We start from the raw sequence: 22,697 nt of genomic DNA, 5'->3' as shown, positions 1-22,697 counted from the left end.
GGGAGGCACCAGGTTTGATCCCTAGCACCACATTTTTAAAAAAAAATTAAAATAAATAAATAAACAAAATAAAGGTATTTTTTTAAAAAAAGAAGTAGTTTAGGCTAAAGATTTTTTTAAAGGTAGAAATATTTATGCTGAGAGCCCTGTTAAAATCTAAGTAAAAGGTACAGGACTTTGTGGTGAAATTTTAATGAATAATAACTTGGATTGGTTGATCATTAACTAAGAAGTCAAGGAGCTGACTTCTTGAAATAAAAATTTTAAAAAGAATTTTGGGGATCCATATTATCTTCCGTCTTTCTTGTTTCCTTTACAGAGTGTTTCCATACCTATTTCTGTCTGTTTGAAAATTACTTTTCAAAGTGTCATCATGAATGGCATAATCTATCATTTTATTTGCCAAATGTAAGAAATATCTAAATATTAATGAAGGTATTTTGTATCAGAAAAGGATTTCTAATTTTTTATATATGCAATTAAGAATTTTTTGTTTTATGAAATTAAGTTTGATCTTGTACATGTAACTAACTAATCTTTGGATTTAGGAGAGGGAAAATAGATGACAGGATTTTTAAAAATGAGTAATATTTGCTTTCCTGTGTATTAGCTTGTTTAATTAGAAAATTAAAAGCAAATGTTGCATATTTTACTATTTTGTAATTCTTAACATATAAGGGGAAACTTGAAAAATCATTGTAGGATTATTGGTCTTTGTCTGTTTTGGTGCATGTATGTGTGACTAGATGAAGAAAAAAAATTTTCCTGTTTAAGACATTTCCTCAGAACCAGCTGTTGAATCTAGTTCTAGCCCAAGTGTTCTAGCACTTGTTAGGCTGAGGCAGGAGGATCACTTGAGCCAAGGAGTTTGCGGCTAGCCTGGGTAACATAGTGAGGCTTTGTCAAAAAAAGAAAACACTAGATAGATCAGTTTCTTAAAGGCATATATCAAAAAAAAAGTTGCCTTCCCCTTAGTTTTAATGCTAAATTACTTAACACTTGAAGATTGGCATGTCAATGCTACTGGGAGGTGGCGTTTTACTTGAATTAGATAATGATATCTGGTCACTAGTTTGAAGACTACATTATTCTTGGATTTAAAGCTTTTGATGTGTTTTCAGTTATAGGACTAACAATATCAAAAATGTCAGATGGGGCCAGGCATGGTGGTGCATGCATGCCTATAATCCCAGTGGCTCTGGAGCTGAGGCAGGAGGATCATGAGTTCAAAGCCAGCCTCAGCAGAAGCAAGGCACTAAGCAACTCAGTGAGACCCTGTCTCTAAATAAAATACAAAACAGGACTGGGGATATGGCTTAGTGGCTGACTGCCCCTGAGTTCAATCCCCACCTCCCCGCAAGCCAAAAAAAAAAAAAAAAAAAGTTTGAAGGTTTATTCTAGTATTTAGAAGATTTTCAAATCTATCAGGAATTTATATTTTATAATTGATTTTAGAAATTTCCTTTCTGAGGGCTGGGATATACTCAGTTGGTAGAGTGCTTGCCTTGCATGAATAAAGCCCTGGGTTCAATCCCCAGCACCATAAAACAAAAAAAAAAAGAAAGAGAAAAAGAAATTTTCTTTCTGTAAAGGGAAAAATAGTAAATATTTTCAGTTTTGCAAGCTAGTGGTCTCTGTTGCTGCTATTCACCTGTGCTGTTACAGTGTGAAAGAAGCCAGAGACAATATGTGAACAAATAAGTGTGACTCTGTTCAAGAATGGTTACACTGGCAGAAATCAGTATCTTTCCCTTGGATGGAAATTTGTGTTTATGTATAGATCATGTTTTTCTCAACTATAGCTTTGCCAACATCTGTACTATACCAGCAGGATCTAGAAGAATAAAACGTTTTAAGGAAAAACAAAAACCCTCCTAGTATGCTATGGGATAAATTACTCCAGTGAATTTAGAGAAAAAATTCTGTCTTGGATTTTTTCATACATGGAGCTAAGATTATTTCTCCCTTTCTTTTTATGTTCTCTTTAACCATTATATTTTGATTCTGTACCTATATGACTAGGACTAGAAGCAAAGAAAATTGAAGGAACTTCGTCAAATGTAATAATTTGCCTCTTCTCCTATATCAGATCCCAAATCGGTGTCATCCTCCTTATTCTCTCAACCTCACTTACTGTGTTAGTCAATGTTTCATCACTATGACAAAATACCTGATAAAACTACTTAAAGGAGGAAAGATTTATTTTTGGCTCAGTTTCATGGGTTTCATTGTATGGACAGTTGGTTCCTTTGTTTCTGGACTTGTGGTGAGGCAGTAGTACATCATGGCAAAAGGGTATAGTAAATCAGAACTGCTTATCCTTATGGCTGGCAGAGAGAAAGGAGCCAGGGGCAAGACAAAGTCTTCAGAGGCATGCCCTTGAAAACCTACTCACTTTATCTAGGTCCCACCTTGCAGTTTCTTCCACTTCCCAGTAGTATGTTCAGCTATGAATCTTATCAGTGAATTAATCCATTAATGAGGTTAGAGCCTTTATGATCTAATCACTTCCCCCAAAGCCCTACCTCTAAAAATTGTTGCACTGGGGACCAAGTCTTCAACATATGAGTCTTTATGGGACTTTCTGAATTCAAACCATAATACTTCCTGAAGCAGCTTATTTCTCTTTACTAATCAGCTGGATATTTTTATTCTAAGCAGGATATTTACAGTTTTAAATAGGATAGTCTGGGTAAAGAAGTTCATATCTGAGCAGAGGCCTGAAAGGAGGTTAGGGAATGATGAGCCCTGTAGGTATATGGGGGAAAAGATGTTCCAGATAGAGGAAACAGCCACTATGAAGGCCACAGGGTGTGAGCATGTTATTATGGTATATTTGATAAACAAAAACCAATCCAATGTGAGTAGAGTAGGCTAAAAAAGGAGGAGAGAAGATGAGATCAGGGCTTTAACAAGGAGCCAGTTCCCCTGGCTATTGTAACAACATGGATTTTTATTCTGAGTGAAATAGGGAGTGGTTTCATGTTTTTGAGCAGGTAAATGATATGGTCTGGGTTAGGTTTTGACTAACCTAACTTTTGGGTTGATTGATAATAGACCATAGGGGGCAAGATTGAAATAGGGAGACCTGCTTGGCTATTTCAGCAATCTTTGCTAGAGAACAGGGTGATAACAGTGGACAGAATGAGAGACGGATGTGTTTTGAGAAAAAGCTAAGAAGATTTGCTTATGGATTGGATGAGAAAAAAAGGAGTAATGACTTTGTTTTTTTGGCTAGAGCAACTGGAAATATGGGATTGCCATTATCTGAGATGGGAAAGGCTATAGATAGAGCAAGGAGCAGGTTTGGTCAGTTTAGGGCATGTGAGTTTGTAATAATAGCTTGTTATTGCAGCTTCTGTTTCCTAACCACCCTTAACTCTTAAAGCCAAGACATTGCTTTTTCATAAATGATTCTGCGTCACTTATTTTGAGTTCATTTACCTTTTAAAAATAACAATTTTATTGAAGTATATTTTCCATTCAATAAAATACGTCCAGTATAATTATATAATTTTTTTAACATTCTCACTCCATTATTTATTTATTTATTTATTTTCTGTTGTGCTGGATTTTGTACCCAGAGCCTCGTACTTGCTAGGCAAGCCCTCTTACCACTGAGTTACATCCCCAGCACAATTGTATAATTTGAGTTTTAACAAATGTATGGACACATGTAAATGCCATTACAGACAAAGGCAGTGTTTCTGTCATCCCCAAAGTTTTCTTATTTCCCTTTACAAGAATCGGGGAATTGTGTGGCTGGGTGGTCCCGCATGAGGTTGCAGTCCAGATGTTGGCTGGGACTAGACAGTCTCTGAAAACTAGACTAAAGCTAAAGGTTCCTTTTCAAGCTCACTCATGTGACTTCAGTTCCTAGGCATGTGTGCACCTCTTTATAGAAAAAGAATGAAGTCACCATGCTTTTTATGACCTGTTCTTTAAGTCATTGTGTCTTATTTTATTCATTGCAAACTAGTCACTAAGTCTAGTCCACACTAAACAGGAAGGGTGATTCTATATGGGTGTGAATACCAGGAAGCTGGAATCACTGGGGTCATCCTGGAGGCTAGCTATCATTGATATAAATTTAGTGAATTTAAAAAAAAAAAACTTAGAATGCTGAGAAAGAAGACAAAAATCTCCATATCCTTTTATTAAAAATAATGATTTTATGATTTATGGCTCATATAAACCAGTGCCTTTTATTCATTCTTTCGCTTATGTGGTTGCAGGAATATTTTCAAACCAAGAATCTTCAATAAAAAAGGTTTGTTAATTATTAACTACACAAATAGGAACTTTATGTAAGATCAAGTCAGCACATAATTTTCTCTTTTTGAATTTTTTTTTGTACCAAGGTGTCTAGTGACCCATCTACATTGGTTCTTTTTTTTTTTTAATCTATACCTTTATTTTATTTATTTATTTATTCATTTTTATATGAGGCTGAGGATTGAACTCAGTTCCTCACATGTGCTAGGCAAGTGCTCTACCACAGAGTCCCAGCCCCTCCATTGGTTCTTTCTCAGGAAAGATTTAAAATAATCTAGTAGAACTCTAGAGTAAAGTCAAAGGTAATCACAAATATTTTCCTCATCTATAAATGATAATCAGAATATCTGTTCTGTTCATATACTTCATGTGAGGATTAAATGAGGTACTAAAACATGTGAAAATGTATTTTAAATTGTAAACCCCTATCCAAAGTTAGGTTATTTGATGGTTTTCTAGGGTGAGATTATAAGTAACTGAATGTTAGTTAGTACAACTATGTACCTTAGGTAAGCTTCATTTTAGGTGGCTATACAATGTTGGAATACTATGTCTTTCCCAAGTGGTGTGTTAGCTTTTTGTTGCTATGACAAAAATACCTGACAAGAGCAACTCAGAGGAGGAAAAATTGATTTTGGGCTCAGTTTCATAAGTTCATTTCAAGGTCAGCTAACTGTATCACTCTGGGCCTAAGAAGGCAGAAAAGCATCAAGGCAGAAGGATGTGGTGGGGGAAAGCTGTTCAGCTTGTGGCATCCAAGAAGCAGAGAGGAGCCAAGGACAAGATATAGTCTAAGGGTACAACCTCAGTGACCTTTTTCTCCAGCCAGTCCTCATCTGCTTACACTTAACCTGGTTATGTTGACCAGGATGACCCCAGTGATCCCAGCTTCCTGATATTCACATCCCATATGGAAGCCATTCAGGTTATTAATCCAACAAATGGATTAGTCCACTAGTTAGTTATTAGTCCATTAGTTATAGCTCCCATAATCCAGTGATTTCATCTGTGAACATTTTTGCATTGCCTAATGCTTGAGTTTTTCAGGGGATATTAAATATCCAAACTATAACAGTTATAAATCTTAGCAGCCAAAATGTTCTTAATTCTTCTTTAAATTGCTTCCCTCTAATTTTGCTGTCAGAAAACAAGGAAAAGCAACTTATCAGTATTTAAATCATTCCTAAGTTAAAATTTTATAGACCTAGCAACTCTTTAATTCCTTTGATCTTTCCTCTTAGGACCTATTTCCAATTCCTTTTTATTTCAAACAAACGCAGATGAGTATGGTTAACCAAAAATTTTTAATCTTGGGTGATCAAATGAATGTTTTTATCACATAAACTGTATTTCTTAGAGTTTTGTTGGGATTTTGAATAAAACATTTATGTTTACTTTTGTGATCCCAGTTTATGAGTACAAAGTTGAAGGGTATGGTATGAAAAATATTTCATAAGTTTAAAAAAATGAACTTTTTAAAAGTGCTACTGTTCGACCATTTTTTCTATGGAAATAGAGCATCCTGCTAGTTTTACTACCTTGGCCTCAGAAATAAAGAGGTTAAACTTTGTATGGTTGGTGTATTTCTGTTTATAGTTTATGATTTTAATTTATAGTCAAACAGCATGAATATCAGACATTGAGAAGTAGTTATAAATCATGTCATTAGAGTGAGTGCTCTTTAAATTTTTGGTAAGTTGTGTTTATTTTTTCCTTTTTCCAAGTTATGAACTTTGCATACTTAAGACAAAAAGACAAATCTTTTTAGCACTCATTTTTATTAGCTAAAATAGCAAAGAAAAAATTCACAGCATTTGGTTTAATGAATGAAAATAGAATCTTATTTTAAATGGCCTTCTCCAACAGTCAGTGGTTCTGCTGCTTCTGCAGCCTTTTGCTTACTTGCCTGCAAGCTCTTTGTCCCAAAATAAATATTGTCTGTTTATATACTATCCAAAATTTGGCAGGGTTTACAGGACTCCTTGATGTTAGTTTTGGGAAATTCTTATTCATGCTCAACAAGTTTCTTCTCTTTTCTACATAGCCTAGTCTTTCCAAATAAAATATTTCTGTGATAAAGCTTTGGAATATAATTTTCCCCCAAGAGAAATTGAGACAATTTTACAACTAGCTTCTCATATCTAGAGTTCAAGTATTTATATTCAACTAAAATTTGAAATGTGTCTTCTAGTACTTAGTTATTGTGTATTAAATAAGTAATTTGGTTATTATTATTATTATTATTTTTTTGGTGGTACTAGGAATTGAACCCAAGACAAGCATTCTACCACTGAGCTATATCTCCAGCCCTTTTGAGAGTCTAAATTGCCCAGTCTGGCCTCAAACTTGAGATCCTCCTGCCTTAGTACCTGGAATTTCAGGCAGGTGCCATCATGCCCAGCAAAGATAACATTTTAAGTATGCTATACTTAAATATATGTTCTAAGAATACTAATACTTATAAGAACTGAATCATAAAATTTAGAATTGGATGTTACCAGTATAAGCTATGGGCTTATATATTTTTTTAAACTTTTTTTTTTAGTTGTAGATGGACACAATAATAATAAATAAAATGAAGTCCACCATCAACTAAAAAAATACTTAACAAAAAAAATGTGCCTCGGGCTGGGGTTGTGGCTCAGTGGTAGGGCACTTGCCTATCATGCNTTTTTTAGGGAGATGCTCTATTTTAGCATTCCCTGACATACTTGGAAATACTAAAAATACTCCTCATAAGTGTATCTGTGGTTGAGGTAAATTTCGAGAGTTAGGAGTTCTGGATGTGATTTTTACTGCTTACTAGTTGTATGACCTGCAAGTGAATTATTTAATCCCTCACAGTTTTAATTTCTTCATCTTTTATGTTTCTTTCTATTGGATGGTTGTAAATGTCAGATGGGACTTGGAGGTTTTTTAAATCTGAGGAGCTTATATAAACTTAGAAGTGGTGATGCTGTTATACCTGAGAGAAAAAGTGTTAGGAAGAGAGAGTTAAAAAAAAAAGAGAGAGAGAGAGAGAGAGAGAGAGAGAGCCATTTTGGAGTTGGGTAGGGGCTTCTTTAAGCAAAATGAATTCGAAGTAAAGATATGAGAGGCATGGAGATGGAGACAGACTAAAAATAACATTTGAGAGCACAACAGTGTTCAAGCTTACGATAGATTGTGATGTGTAGGCTAACACCTTTTTATGTAGTGAGAGAAAGCCAGTAGGCATTTTAAATATACCTTCAGGAATAAAAAATTTACAAAAAAATATAAATCATTGCAAATTTTCAGATTAGACTAAAAGTATTTTCAGCTTAAAACCATGTGTGAGTACAGGTATGATTGGTGCAAAAGCATCTTCTCAGGTGGCTCACAAAAGGAATGGCTGTTCAACTAATAAATGGACCAGGAGTGTTTCTAGGTAGAGTACAAATTCCATGGCTATGTATGTAAATAATTTGACATTACAAATATTATTGTAATGTCACTTTCAAATGAAACTCCTGGGAAAGGATAAACTGAACAGAATCTCAGGGTTAAGTCTAGATCCAACTTCCATGGGGAAGAAAAATATATGTGTATATACATACACACACACACACACACACATATATGTATATGTATATGTACATGTATATGTATATATGTATGTGTGTGTCGAGGGTGAAGTTGGAGATCAAATCCAGGACCTCAGACATGCTTGGGAGGCATTTTACCGCCAAATTACAAACTCCCAGGCTCTCTGACATATTTTTTTTTGTTTAGTTGTAGATGGACACAATACTGTTATTTTATTATTTTTTTAATGTGGTGCTGAGGATTGAGCCCAGTGCCTTCCACATGTGAGGCAAGCACTCTACCACTGAGCTACAACCCCACCCCCCCACCCCTGCAAATTTTTAAGAGCCACTTTGGGGAGTTTTGTGAGCAGAATCATGAGTGTGTTGTAGGAAAACTGACTTGCTGAGCATGGTGGTACACGCCTTTAATCCTAGTAATTTGGGAAGCTGAGGCGGGAGGATTGCAAATTCAAGATCAGTTTTAGCAATTAGCAAGGCCCTAAGCAACTAAGTGATACCTTGTCTCAAAATAAAAAAGGACTGGGGATGTGGCTCAGTGGTTAGGCACCCCTGGGTTCAATTCCTTGTACATCCCCCCCAAAAAAAAATTTAAAAAAAAGGAAAAACAAACTATGGTTTATACTTTCTGGCACAAGTGTGAACCACTGTTCACAGTGTACTGGATATCTAGAGAGGAATTATGGTCAGAGGGAGTGAGCTGCTCTGTATTTTCTGCTAGGTTTACCACGACCTACCAGGCTTATGTGAGCATTCTGCTCTCCGAGGATCTTAGTGATGACCATCCTCAGAAAGTCTGTCTTTTGAATCCAGATTTTTTTTCTACATTAAAAGCTCTGCTGGGGCTGGGGCTAGGATTGGGGCTCAGTGATAGCCCACTTGCCTAGCATGTGTAAGGCACTGGGTTTGATTCTCAGCCCACATATAAATTAAAAAAAAAATCAATAGACAAATAAAAAATTAAAATTATAAAAAAAAACAACTCTGCTATGATATAGGATCTCCATTAATCCTGTGTTGTGATGGGCCTCCCCATTTTTTGTTTCCTTCTTTTGCTTGTGTGGGAGGTTGTGTACTGCGGATTGAACCCAGGGCCTCATGCATATTAGGTAAGCACTCTGCCACTGACCACTGAGCCACATCCCTAGCCCTACTTTTTTTTTTTTAAATTTCATATCTATTTCTTGGTAATTTTGTGAATAACTTACTTTGGGGCGGTGCATGGAACCAAAAATTTCTGAAATTTTTTGCCTGTTTGAAGTATCTTTATTCTACTTGTATACTTTGCCATAAATATTTGATGTCTTCTAGAGTTTGAGATTGGAGATTGTTTTCATTCAGATGACCTCATTACATTGGCATACTTCCATTATTGCTGTTGAGAATCTGAAATCAGCTAGGCGCGGAGGTACACACCTGTAATCCCAGTGGTTCAGCAGGCTGAGGCAGGAGGATCACAAGTTCAAAGCTGGTTTTAGCAATTTAGCAAGGCCCTAAGCAATTTAGCGAGACCATGTCTAAATAAAATATAAAAATGGGCTAAAGATGTGGCTTAGTAGTTAAGCATCTCGGGTTTCAATCCCTGGTACCAAAAGAGAGAGAGAGAGAGAGAATTTGAAGTCATTGTTTCTAGTCAATTTTCCCCTCTTCACAAGTTTGTAAAGTTGTCTTTGTCTCTGTTTTAAAAGTCATCTATGATATAACCAAGTGTGGATCCACATTCCTTTGTTGTGTGGGTATTTGGTAGTCCCTCCCTCCCTCCCTCCCTCCCTTTATTTTATTTAAATGGGCCTTTATTTTATTCATTTATTTATACACGGTGCTGAGAATCAAACCCAGTGCCTCACACATGCCAGGCAAGCGCTCTACCACTGAGCCACAACCCCAGCTCCTTGGTGGTCCTTTTCAATATGGCAGCATATGTCCTTCCAGAAGGAAATTTTCTGGTATTTCCTTATGTTTTCTTTGTTCTATTTCTGGAACACCTACTATTTGGATGTTGGACCTCTAGGAATGATCCTGTTGATTATCTTGTTTTCTAATTTCTTAAAGCTCTTTGTGTTCCACATCCTGTTCTTGTTTATTGAATGCATTGTTTTTTATCTGCAGATGAAACTGCTAAGTTTTGCCCCTTATTATAGAGCTTCATAGGAAACAAGCGGGCTGTGGCGGAAGCATAAAAGTCTCAATTTATTTGGGCTCAGATTTCCACTTAGGAAAAGAAAAATATAGTGGAACCAAATTAAAATAAATATGTGGAGAGCACATTAGAGGCATGTATGTTAATACATATTTATAAATTTGCAGCAAAGTTTGCATATATTCTTTCTTTTGTTTTTTAATACCAATTTACACTTCCAGTCTTTTATTTTTTATTTTGAGAGAGGGTCTTGCTAAGTTGTTTAGGTCCTTACTAAGTCACTAAAGTGAGGCTGACCTTGAACTTAGAATACTTTTGCCTCAGCCTCCTAAGCTGCTGGGATTACAGGCATGCAGCACCATTCCCTGCTTGATCTCATGTATTCTTGACCAAAGTCTGGTTTGGTTAACATATCCATTTATTGAGTACATGTTTGTTTATCCATTTATTGAATATGTGTTTTTTTTAAAAATTTTTTAGTTAAACACTTGAACACAATATCTTTGTTTATTTTTACATGGTGCTGAGGATTGAACCTAGTGCCTCATATGTGCAAGGCAAGCGCTCTGCCACTGAGCCCCAGCCCCAGCCCTGAATATGTGTTTATATGTATACACACACATTAAGTTTTAGACACATTCTCTAGTTCTCCATTTTAGGGTTTCAATTATAAATAGTATGTTGGTAAGTTACATTAAAACATTATAAAGGAAACTATTTTTACACTTAAGTGCAATCTAATTATGATTTAGAGATAAGTGAGATTGAATGACTGCATTCAATAATTATCTGGCAGCCATGTAGCTGACTGTGCGTTTATGAACAGGGAGAAGCATGTGGCTAAAGGCAGATGAGTCAAAACCAAGTATCTTCTAAAGGAATCTGTTAAATAGTCTACAGAAATGATTACAACTAAACATTAGGGTACATAACTTCTTCCGTGGAAGATCTTGTTTTCCTGGGTGCATATGTCATCCCTGTATTACTGCTTGTCTGATGATTCATTGTTTGTGGGTAGGAACAACTATTCATCGTCTGGGGAAAAAATTACATCTTTACCTTTGAAAAAAATTCTATGTAAAGCGTTGGTGGCAATGTATGTGCAAGTAATCATTGTTTCTCTGTTTCATAAGTTTTTTGTACATTGATTTAATTTTTGCCTTCACTTGTGAAGAAGATATTCTTAAGCCCTGATTTAAATGTAAGGAATCTGAGGCTTATAAGCAAAAGTAACTATCTGGGCATGGTGGTGCATGCCTATAAGCTCTGTGTCTAGGGAGGCTGAAGCAAGAAGATCGCAAGTTTGAAGTCAGCCTCAGCAACTTAGTAAGGCCCTAAGCAACAAGTGAGGCCCTGTCTCAAAATAAAAAATAAAAAGGGTGAGCCCGACTGGGTTGAATCCCTGGGTCCCAGGAGGAAAATAAAAGATAAGAAGTTTGTCACACTTGATACTTGATAGAGACAAGTATATCAAGACACACTTGATAGAGCTGGAATTTAAACCCAAGTTTTTCTGATTGCAAAGTTTATTTTGTTTCCACTCTTTCCATGCTCTTGTGTTAAACTTAATGATGATATTCCTTTAAAAAATAATTACATATTTTTGGAATGTTAGTTAATCACTTTGGAAGTATTGATTTTGGAGTTGTAAAGAAATTTTAGTGAGTAGATGTGAATTCACAGATAGGTAATCTGGCCATTTGTGGACCCATGGAGAGTGGCAAAAAATGTCGCTTTCTAAGCATATTCCCAGTTGAAGTCACACAAAGACAATGCTCTGCCTTTTTGTAGCAGCTCTCATGGTGTAAAAGTATTCTTTTTGAGGTTTACTTAGTGCCATGTTTTTCATATTTTGTGTTTTTTGTTGGTGATTTTGCTATTTAAAGTGGTGGCCCTGAGGCTGGGCTGGGGCTCAGTAGTAGAGCACTTACTTGCCTAGCAAGTGTGAGGTACTGGGTTCAATTCTCAGTACCACATATAAATAAATGAATAAAATATAGATCTATCAACATCTAAAAAATTTTTTTAAAAAATAAAGTGGTGGCCCCAAATGTAGTGTTGAAGTAATGTCTAGGGTTCATAAGTGAAAGATGTGCCCAATTTAGAAAATATGTATATTAGATAAGCTGCCTTCAGGCATGAATTATGTTACAACAAATCCCATCATTATGTACAGCTAAAATGCACTAATGAAAGGGGGAGAAAGTGAACATCTTTCTTTATAACAAATATTTTGTGTACATCTTTGATTAAGTTTTAAGAGGCATTTATAGACATGGCGTTGCTGGATTGGAAAAGTATGCACACTCATTCCCCCAGAATGTCTTCCAAGAATCATTAGTCAGTTTACATTTTATCTGGCAATGTAATATAACCTGCTTTGCCTCCCAATAGACATTATTAAAATGTTTTTCAATTTATTTTTATATGTGTTTAAATATAGTTATCTTGTTTGAATTTAATATGCTTGATTATTATTGTGAACACTTCTGAATAACTTTTGGCTGTTTATTTTTGTGGTGCTAAGGATTGAACCCAGGGGCACTCTCTCTACCTTTAATCTACTTCCCAGTCCTATTTATTTATTTATTTATTTATTTTGAGACAGAGTTTTAACTGGCCTGGAACTTGTGATCCTCCTACTCAGCCTCCAGAGTTGCTGGGATTACAGGCATATTACCTGTAAGGTAGTCTTAAAAAGAGGTGGCAAGGCTACTAAATTCAGCTTTTTAAAATTTTCCTATCAGTTGTTTTTTCCATAACCTTAAGAGTTAAGTGAGTCCTACTAAAATTTAATAGGTGAATTCAGTTTAATTCTTACAGTTCTTTTTTTAATATATTCAGTTCTTCCACGTTAAAAGCTTTTTAAAGTTAATGATCAGTGCTATGGTGGTACTGGGTGGGTGATATCATATTCCCCACTGCCCTGTAAGCATACCCTTCATGTAGTTGACAGGAGTAGATAGTTGTTGAATAGGTAGATTTTTTCAAAGAGAAATTATTATAGGGAAGATACAAGGAAAAAATTCTAAATCCTACCTGTTTTCTGCTCTTCAAATATATAAATGTTTATTGAGAACCTAAGGGGTAATGATTATTCCTTCTTAGTGTTTTCCCAGTTTCTCAATTTACAGACTAGAGTTGAAAGTGTTTAAACTCTTAACAGTTTATTACAGAGAAGTGAAATATCCTTTCCAATTGAAAGGGATTTTTTGAAAGTGAAATCTTTTCTTCTTGCTTTTGTCAATAGCTTTGACTGTTGGTTTCTGTGCATATTGATTTTGTGATTCAATACTAATGTGTATGAGGGTCTTGTTTCCAGATCTACAGTTATTCTGTATTAATTACCTTTAAATTATGTTCTTTTGAATCACTCAATAGGAACTCTTTCTGCCATCTCTTTGTACTTTCTGATTCTCTCAGATCAGCTACCTAGAAGCCAGAAATCCTGTTCTTTTCTATAAATATATATTTGTAGAGGAAAAGACAGTTGAGGTTGCCACTACTTATTCCATATTTAGATATTCTTTGAACAAGATTTCAAAGAAGGAACTGTTGGGTGAATAAATGAGAAGTTGAGTAGTTTTTCTCATACCCTTCCTTTTCAAAACAGGGTTACTAATTTTTAGCTCTTAAAATAGTTTGGATGGGCTGAGGCTGTAGCTCAGTAGTAGAGTGCTTGCCTAGTATGTGTGAGACTTGAGTTTGATCCTTAACACCACATAAAAATAAATAAAAAGAATAAAGGTGTTGTAAAAAAAATCTTTAAAAAAAAAAGTTTGGAGGCTGTAGCCCACTGCTTGGGAGGTTGAGGCAGGAAGATTATAAGTTTGAGGCTAGGTTGGGCAATTTAGCGAGACCCTGCTTCAAAATAAAAAAAAAAAATTAAAAGGCTGGTGGTGTAAGTTAGTGATCAGGTGTCCCCTGGGTTCAGTCCCTGAGGTTTGTGTATAAGAGTGGAAGGTGAGTTTGTTCCATTTACTAAATTAAGGTTATTTATCATCCATCAAGCCCTGTACTAGAAAGATCTTTGTGTTTGTCTATGAGGGGAGGGAAAGAATGGAGTTTTTACTATAATGATTGGATTATTTTTGCTTTGCACACCTGTATAAGAATAATGAAACCAGTAGTCTTCCTTAGAAAAATGTACGTAGACTCAACATACATTTTTACACAGAATTTTGAGAGAAGTTGAGTGATCCAAAATCCTGTAACATACTTAAGATATCTGATTCAGCCAGCAAAGGGGAAGTTTTTTACTTGGGGATCTATAACTTAACCTTTAGCCACTGGGCTCCTGACCTGTTTTCTTTTAACCCCCCTGTCTGTTCATAGCTCCATCTACAGGATTCTTTTTTTCTACCTAACATCAAAAAGTTGAACTTTTCTGCAGGTTCTTTCTGGGTCCTTCTCTTTGTTTTGTTTTTTTTTTTTTTCCCCATTTACTCCTGGGGGAATCTCTTCTTCCTTCTCTTCAGTTTCAAATATACAATATTGTTGGTGGCTGCTAGATTTATAATATCATCTGAGATTTCTCAAAGTGCTAAAATCCCATATGCTACTGCCTACTTGGAATCTCCTTTTGATATCTCATATGTCACTTACATAACAGATAAAAATTGTTACAAACATTTATTATGACAACTTCATTGAGATATCCACATACCATAAGGTTCAGTCTAAAAGTATACAGCTCAGTGGTTTTTAGTATATTCAGAGATGTGCAGCTATCATAACTAATTCCAGAATATTTTCATCACCCACAAAAGAATTCTCATACACATTAGCAGTCATTCCTAGCTCCCCTCTCTCCTCAGCCCCTAGCAACCACTAATTTCCTTTCTGTCTCTATATCTGCCTGTTCTGGACATTTCATAAAATGTGTCCTTTTCCTGGCCTCTTGAACTTAATATGATGTTTTTAAGGTTTCTTTATGATAGTAAGCATTAATACTTGTTTCCTTTTTTTAACCAAATGTTTCATTATATCAGTACTAGAGTTGATGGTACAAACATGTTTTTGATGACCCTGTACTGCTTGAGTGATAGGGAATTTGAAGATACAAAATATGAAAATCAAATGATAGCATATATAATTTAGGTAGAATATCACAAAACTGATAATTTAGATCTTGAATGTATTAATTTTGTTTAACATTTACCTTTTCTTAAAAAAAATACACAATGTGAAGCTATAATTAGTTTTAACCTGTGAAATCTCACACACATTCTGTGATATTTAACTTTTGGAAAGATAAGCTATTTTGTTATTTTCTTGAGATTAGCTGCATCTATTTACCCATTTTAAAATAGCTTTATAAAATCCGTTTTGTAGGAAAAAATATTTAATTGTTCTAGAATAATGGGTTTAATTCATGGGTCATATTTAATATTTTTTTTCTGAAGTTTTGAATGAAATAAGGCATCATCATTTTAAGTGTAAAATGTCTTTGTGTTTAAATAACATTATTGAATTATGTTACAAAATATCAAACTTATTAAGAGTCAGAATTATATGTTCTTCATACTTTGAGGCTTGGTATTCATGAATATATAAAAGCACCATTTACTTTGAAGATTTACATATAAGACTGTATTTATTTGAATATGAACATCTAAATAAATCACCAGGATCATCTAAATGTTCTTTTTAATTAGGATTTTAGAAACTAGTCTTTATTAAGAAATGTAGCCATTTTCTAAAGCCATTTAGGAATTTCTCAAAACAAATCAGTGGTTTTCTTTGTCATGAGAGAACATTTATAAAGAAGTAATAAAAGGGTTTTTAAAAAATTTAGTATTTTTATAAGGAAAATATGTTTGTGAAAATTAATATGAATAAGCTAAGAGATTATGGCATTTTTTTTTTTTTTTTTAGAGAGAGAGAGAGAATTTTAATATTTATTTTTTAGGTTTCTTTTTGGCGGACACAACATTTGTTTGTATGTGGTGCTGAGGATCGAACCCGGGCCGCACGCATGCCAGGCGAGCGCGCTACCGCTTGAGCCACATCCCCAGCCCGAGATTATGGCATTTTGAGTTCTGAAAGATGTAAACCATTTTTGAAGAATACAAAATCTTGATTAAAGTGGTATTAAAGATGACTTAGCTATTAGATGAATTCTTTTCATGATTCGTATAAAACTTTAAAATAGGTGCTCACTTATAGGTGAGATGTTCTACTCTCCACTATGTGCCATTTAAGGGTAGGAGGAAATCTTCATTTCAGATGTGGTGAGTTGAGTTATATTGATGTGAAGAATAGTAGGATAATTTTGTGAGGTATTAAACATAGGTCAGTCAGCATAGTTACTCATATGACTAGATGCACATAGATGGAGTTTTAAATTCACAGTGTGGAAGGGCATGAACACTTATCAGAACAGAAGGAAATATGTGGTTAAACGGTTTCAGCTCTTAACTGTAGACTATTTCCCTTCATCCAATTGAGAGGAGAAATGGAACCTTAGGTTTGATGAGGTTTTTTTCCTATTGCAAGTTGAAATTGGTTCACCGTGGTTTCTTGAAACCCTTAGCAAAAATGGTTGTGTTTAGCAGTGTAGGGAAGTGACATAAATGTATATGTAGTAGGAGTCCTATAGATTTTATATTGCAGATGTCCCAGGAACAAATTTTCTAGCATATTTGTAATTATTGGAAGTCAGTTCTTATTGAGCATCTTTTAAAACAAGAAGGATGCAAGAATCTTTGTGAAGAAAACTGCTAAGTAATCTCAGTGACTCAGGAGACTGAGGCAGGAAGATCGTGAGTTCAGAGCCAGCCTCAGCAGCTTAGTTTAGGCAATAAGCAACTCAGTGAGACCCTGTCTCTAAAAAAACATAAAAAGGGCTGGGATGTGGTTCATTGGTTAAGTACCCCTGGGTTCAATCCCTAGTACCAAAACAAAACAGAACAAAAACCCTGCTGAATTAAGTAAAGAACAAAATTATGCTTCCAATCTTTTTTTCCCCCCAAAATGAGAAACTGTCTTACCAATTTTCTGTACTCATAGTAGCTTGCAGAGCACTGAAATTATCCAGAGAAAGTACATTTGGATAAGTGAACTTATCCATAGGTAATAAAAAAACTTTGTTTCTAAAGATGTATTTGATTACCTGGAGTTTTGAGTATCATTTAGGTACTGCTTCTTCTGCATTTAAAATATCTTAGCAAGGCAGTAAATGATTAAAATCTATGCTAATTTTCATTCAGAAGCCCATATTAAATAAGGTAGTGAGGATCTAAAATGATGTTTTTAAAAAAATAACTGTTAAAGTGTATTGTTAGGGTAGAGGAGATTGTAGGAAGTGTAATAATTCTCTTAAAGTTCTTATCTGTATCTGTATCATAGTAAAATATTCACTTCAAGGTAGCATTAGCACCATCCTAATTACCCTTTTTTTTTTTTTTTTTTTGATATGAGGTCTTTTTCTGTTGGCTAGACTGGTCTCCAATTTCTAAGCTTAAGTGATTTTCCTTGCTTTAGTCTCCCAAGTAGCTGAGACTATAGGTGGGGTACCACCATGCCTGACAGGAATGAGTCAGTATGAAAGTTAATTTGGTGATTGAAAATAATATGAATTTGGAAGTCTTAAAGTGAGTTTTACTCTAGGAATGGTGAAGAACTTGGTTATTTTTTGAAGAAGAAAGCTTAAAACTTTAAAACTTCAATTAATTCCAAAGCTTAAGGATATAGGAGTTTTCTGATAAAGTTTAATGTTTATCACAGTATTCCCACTTATTGAGAATTCAGAATGTTTGGTTTTTTATTCTTTTTTTTTTTTTTTTTTAAAGAAAGAGTGAGAGAGGAGAGAGAGAGAGAGAGAGAGAGAGAGAGAGAGAATTTTTAATATTTTTATTTTTTAGTTTTCGGCGGACACAACATCTTTGTTTGTATGTGGTGCTGAGGATCGAACCCGGGCCGCACGCATGCCAGGCGAGCGTGCTACCGCTTGAGCCACATCCCCAGCCCTGGTTTTTTATTCTTAAGTTTTTATTATGTTTTAATTTATTGATGGATAGTGCATAATAATTTTAACAGTGAGTTGAAATAACTAGATTTTGGGTTAATTTATTGATTTCTGGGAAAATTATTGATTTTACATTAGTTCACAGCTGTGACCTAATACATTTCCTGGTGTATTTTAATGATTGTTAAACAGTTTAAATTAAATTCCTTTGAAGAGGTAATACCTTGCAAGAGAAAAACAGGATTAATTATCAGGAAGCTGTGCAGTAACTTATAAAACTAAAGGAAATATGAAGAGTTGAACCGTGCCTGGCTACAGGTATCGAAGTTGAAGGAAGCAGTACATGCTCTAATCAGAGGATAGTGAGTTCCATTTGTTTTCCCTCTTTATATCTTTCTATGCAAAATCAGAAGAACATCAGGACAAAGAATCTGGTGTCCTAGCCTTAACTGGAAGAGTAAAGAAACATTCTTCAAGCATCACCTTATTACAAACAGTTTTTACAAATCCTATATAATTTTCTTTTTAAAATAATCTGGAAAATTGTGACTAGAAATAAAATCCTATGTCTGAGGATATAACTTAATGGTAGAGCACTTGCCTATCATTGAGTTTGATCCCCAGCACTATGAAAGGAAGAAAGGGGAAAGAAAAGGAAAAGGAAGAAGTAGGTAGAGAGGGAGGAAGGGGGAAAAGGAAGGAAATAAAATCCTAGTAGGGCAGATTAATTTATAGAATATGTCAGAGACTGTGGTGTGTGTATTTTTTAAAGAAAACTATGGATTGTTATAAATAAGCTTAAACTTTTAATGTTCACACATCTGATAGTTTTTTAGTGGTTTTCATTCTTCTTTTCTATGTCTTAGGTGTATTTGAAGGCTCCCATGATTCTGAATGGAGTCTGTGTTATCTGGAAAGGCTGGATTGATCTTCAGAGACTGGATGGTATGGGATGCCTGGAGTTTGATGAGGAGCGAGCCCAGGTAGGGTGACGTCAGGCCTTTCTGAACATTCATCTTTTATTTAGCCCCTAATCTTGCTCTTGTCTAGGGACCTATTTTACCTAATCTTTAGAAGTAAATATAGAGCCAGGTGCGTTAGTGCATGCCTATGATCCCAGCCGCTGTGGAAGCTGAGGCAGGAGCATTGCAAATTCAGGGCCAGCCTCAGCAACTTAGTGAGGCCCTAAGGAATTTAGTAAGCCCATATCTCAAAATCTCAAATGAAAAATGAAAATGGGGATGTGGCTCAGTGGTTAAGCACCCCTGGGTTTAATCCCTGGTACCAAAAAAAAAAAAAAAACATAAAATCTAGACAATAATAAAAAGTAAATCAAGAAAATAATACATTCTAGTAATATTGAGGAATTCTGAAAATGTTGAAGCCCACGTCTGGTCTCAATTTGGGTAAAGTGTTTTTTTCAGTGGTTCCAGACTTTCATTGGATTAGTCCTGTCTGCTTGGTGGGAACTTAAAAGTTCAGTAAACGGTTCTATTTAGTATTTGTTAGTGAACCTTAGAACATTATAAGGGGGATAAAATCATTCAAAATAAAATGTAGAAACAGACTAGGTGTAGTGGTGCACTCCTATAATCCCCACAACTCCAGAGATTGAAGCAGGAATGTCATAGATTTGAGACTAGCCTCAGAAACTTCAGGGGACCCTGTCTCAAAATAAATAAAAAAGGGATGGGGATGTAGCTCAATGGTAGAATGTACACAGTGACAGTCTGTGACATTGTAGTCAGGAGCTGCTGCCATCCCTTTCCCACCTCTGAGGTCCCTCAGGTTCTATCCTGCATTGGCAGGGTAAGCCACAAGGACTGGTAGCTCTGTTGTAGGGAGGGAGGAAGGGAAAAAAAGGAAGGAAATAAAATCCTAGTAGGGCAGATTAATTTATATGGTCAGAGAGACCATAGACCAGATCTTGGAGAAGATCCATGTCCAGGATATTGTTGAAAACAATAGATGACTTATTAGCAATCTGGCAGTTATTGTTTTAAGAAGCAATAAGAAGGCCAACCAGCCAGAACTTTATCAGGGAAATCCAGGGACATATATAGCTAGAGTAGCCCTACTAAGATCACACTTTTGTGGACTGGAAATTTACATGTGTGTGCCAAGCTATACCTGCTTTAGAGAGAAGACAAAGGGGCCTTTGTAAGCTGCTAGACCCTGGCAAAACACATAGTAAACTGGTAAACTCACTAAATTTAGCATTTCCCCAAACCTCACATAGATCTTATGGCAAAGAACAGAAGCCTATTGGCTTAGATAATTTAAGTAAAACCTCTGACCTATAACTGGCTGACAGCTAAGCTATGCTGACCAGTAGGTAGCCTTCCAGAAAAGAAGACTTAAAAAGATCACACAAAACAAAAAACTGAGCAGTGGCATCAGTGGCTACACACTGCTAGGCAAAGCAGACTATAGGATTATTCAATTCGAGTCAGTGAACAAACAAAAAGAGCCAACAACAAGCTAGAAGCAGGATCAGAATTCAGAGTTGCTACACCATGTTGTCTAAAATTTCAGTTTTCAACCAAAAAATCATGAAATACACAAATAAGCCTGAAAAAAAGAAAAAGAAGAATGCAATAGAAACCTTCAAGGGGTTCCAAAATATTGGTTCTTAGAGGCATGAATTTCAAAGTAGTTATTTAGTTCAAAGAACTAAAGGAAAATTCTTTTGTTTTTTTAATTCTTTGCTTTAAAGATTAAAATTTCTGAGCACATGCCTGTAATCCCAGCTACTTAATTTGAAACCAATATGGTAATTTAATGAGACTCTGCCTCAAAATAAAATAAAAATGGCAGGAAATACAGGCCAGAGGTAGAATGCTCCTGGGTTTGATCCCTAGCATAAAAAATAAATGAATTTTTTTTTAAAGATAAAATTCTGATTACGGTGACTTTCCAAATATATAAAATCAATAAAGAGGTCTAAATTATAAAATAGAATCATGTGGATGTGGTGGCATGCACCAGTAATCCCAGCAGCTCTGACAGCTGAGAAGGGAAGATTGCAAGTTTGAGACCCACAAATAAAAAATAAAGGAAAAGAAAATATTAACAATGTAGCTCAGTGACAAAAGTGCCCCTGGGTTCAAACCCCAGTGCCCCCCCCCCCCAAAAAAAGGCTCACATATAAGGAAGCCACAATAAAATAAATAACTGGCCTATTTTTGTTGTTGTTGTTGTTGTTATTTAAATGTTTTGTTGTTCTGGAGGCTAAAGAGTAGTAAGATGGCATGTGCAGAATGCTGGAAGAAAAGGTAAAGCACATTACCAGATGTTAATGTCACTTAATTTTTTGGTATTAAATTTGTTAGTAGAGTTGAAATGATAATGACAAGAAAAAAAACAAGTTTCATTATTTCTTTGTTCTCTCTTCCCGTATTCTCCATTTATGGAAATGTGAGAATTTCTAATCCAAGAGATCAAAAAATGAAACCTTCCTTGTAAAAAAATATTCGAAGTTTAAATTCTTAAGAAAGAATCCCTGCTACCCTGATTTCCACAGTGGTAGGAGTCCCAGTTCTTTCAGGAAAATGATGTTTTCCAGGCCTCAGAGTTCTCTTTCATAAAACAGGGGAAATGCTACCCACAAAATTATTGGTAGCCTACCATAATACCTGGCATACAATAGTTTCTAAATGAAGATTCTTGATTTTTGTTAATTTGCACTTGAGCCTTTTATACTTACAGTTTCCACTATTAAGGGATCCTAATCTGTCTCTTATATTAATATGTTATTTTGAAAGGAATGAATTTCAGCCTTCGGTCATTGGATATGTTTATGCTAGAACAGGGAGTAAACCTGGCCAGTAGCCCCACTTCTGTGTCCCAACACAATTTTTGTTTATCTCTGCTGATCCACAGACAGAAGTAACTTTTCTAAATTGACCAAAAAGTTGTTTGAAAATTCACCTCAATTCTTGGTTGGTGTTACATCAGTAATGATATAGTATTCATTTGGCCCTCCACATCCCGGGGTTCTACACCCATCCATTCAACCAACTGGATCAAAAATATATATTTTTAAAAATTATTTGCATTAGATATATTTTTCTTGTGATTCTTCCCTAAACAATTATATTAGGTATGATTAGCAATCTAGAAATGTTTTAAAGAATACAGGAGGATGCATATAGGTTATATTCAAATACTACTTTTTTGATTTGTTTTATTTTGCTTTGTGGTGCTGGACTTTAAACCCAGGGCTTGGTGCATGCTAGGCAAGCATTCCCCACTTAGCTACATCCCTGACTCCCAATTTCATTTTAGCTAAGGATATTGCATGCACTTATTTTGTATGGATACCAAGGGATAACTGTAATTTGATGTAGAATTAAAAGAGTGATCACTTGTCATTTCTGATACATTCCTGAAAATAAAAGATGTCATTTAAAATAACTAAAATCATATAACATTTTGACCCACAAAATATTTTATTGCTACTAGTCTTAGAAAAGTAATGGTTGGGCATGGTGGTACATTCCTGAAGTCCCAGCTACTTGGAAATCTGAGACAGAAGGGTCATAAGCTCAAGGCCAGCCTGGTCAACTTAGTGAGATTCTATATCAAAGTAAAACTAAAAGGGCTAGAGATGTAGCTCACAGAAAGAAAGAGTTTACCTAGCATGTGTGGGGCCTTAGGTTTAATCCCCAGTACCGCAAAAAAAGAAAATTCTACGCAAAACTATTTTCAGAAGCAAGTTTTTCTTTTTTTTTTTTTTTTTTTAATA

At 35.2% G+C, this 22,697-nt stretch overlaps 1 protein-coding gene across 1 annotated transcript in view; it reads left to right on the top strand.

Moving 5' to 3' along the window:
• The window catches only part of Cbfb (core-binding factor subunit beta), a 51,867-nt gene that overhangs the window by 7,723 nt on the left and 21,447 nt on the right, over positions 1-22,697 (top strand). Inside the window, exon 4 of the mRNA XM_015496321.1 lies at positions 18,817-18,933. Within this exon, the coding sequence (XP_015351807.1) occupies positions 18,817-18,933 (117 nt within the window). The remainder of the gene's footprint in view (positions 1-18,816; positions 18,934-22,697) is intronic.

Source organism: Marmota marmota, unplaced genomic scaffold, assembly GCF_001458135.2.
Source record: "Marmota marmota marmota unplaced genomic scaffold, marMar, whole genome shotgun sequence".
Taxonomy (NCBI): domain Eukaryota; kingdom Metazoa; phylum Chordata; class Mammalia; order Rodentia; family Sciuridae; genus Marmota; species Marmota marmota.
Note: the sequence above shows the minus strand (reverse complement) of the source record. Positions and strands in the feature narration are given on the sequence as shown.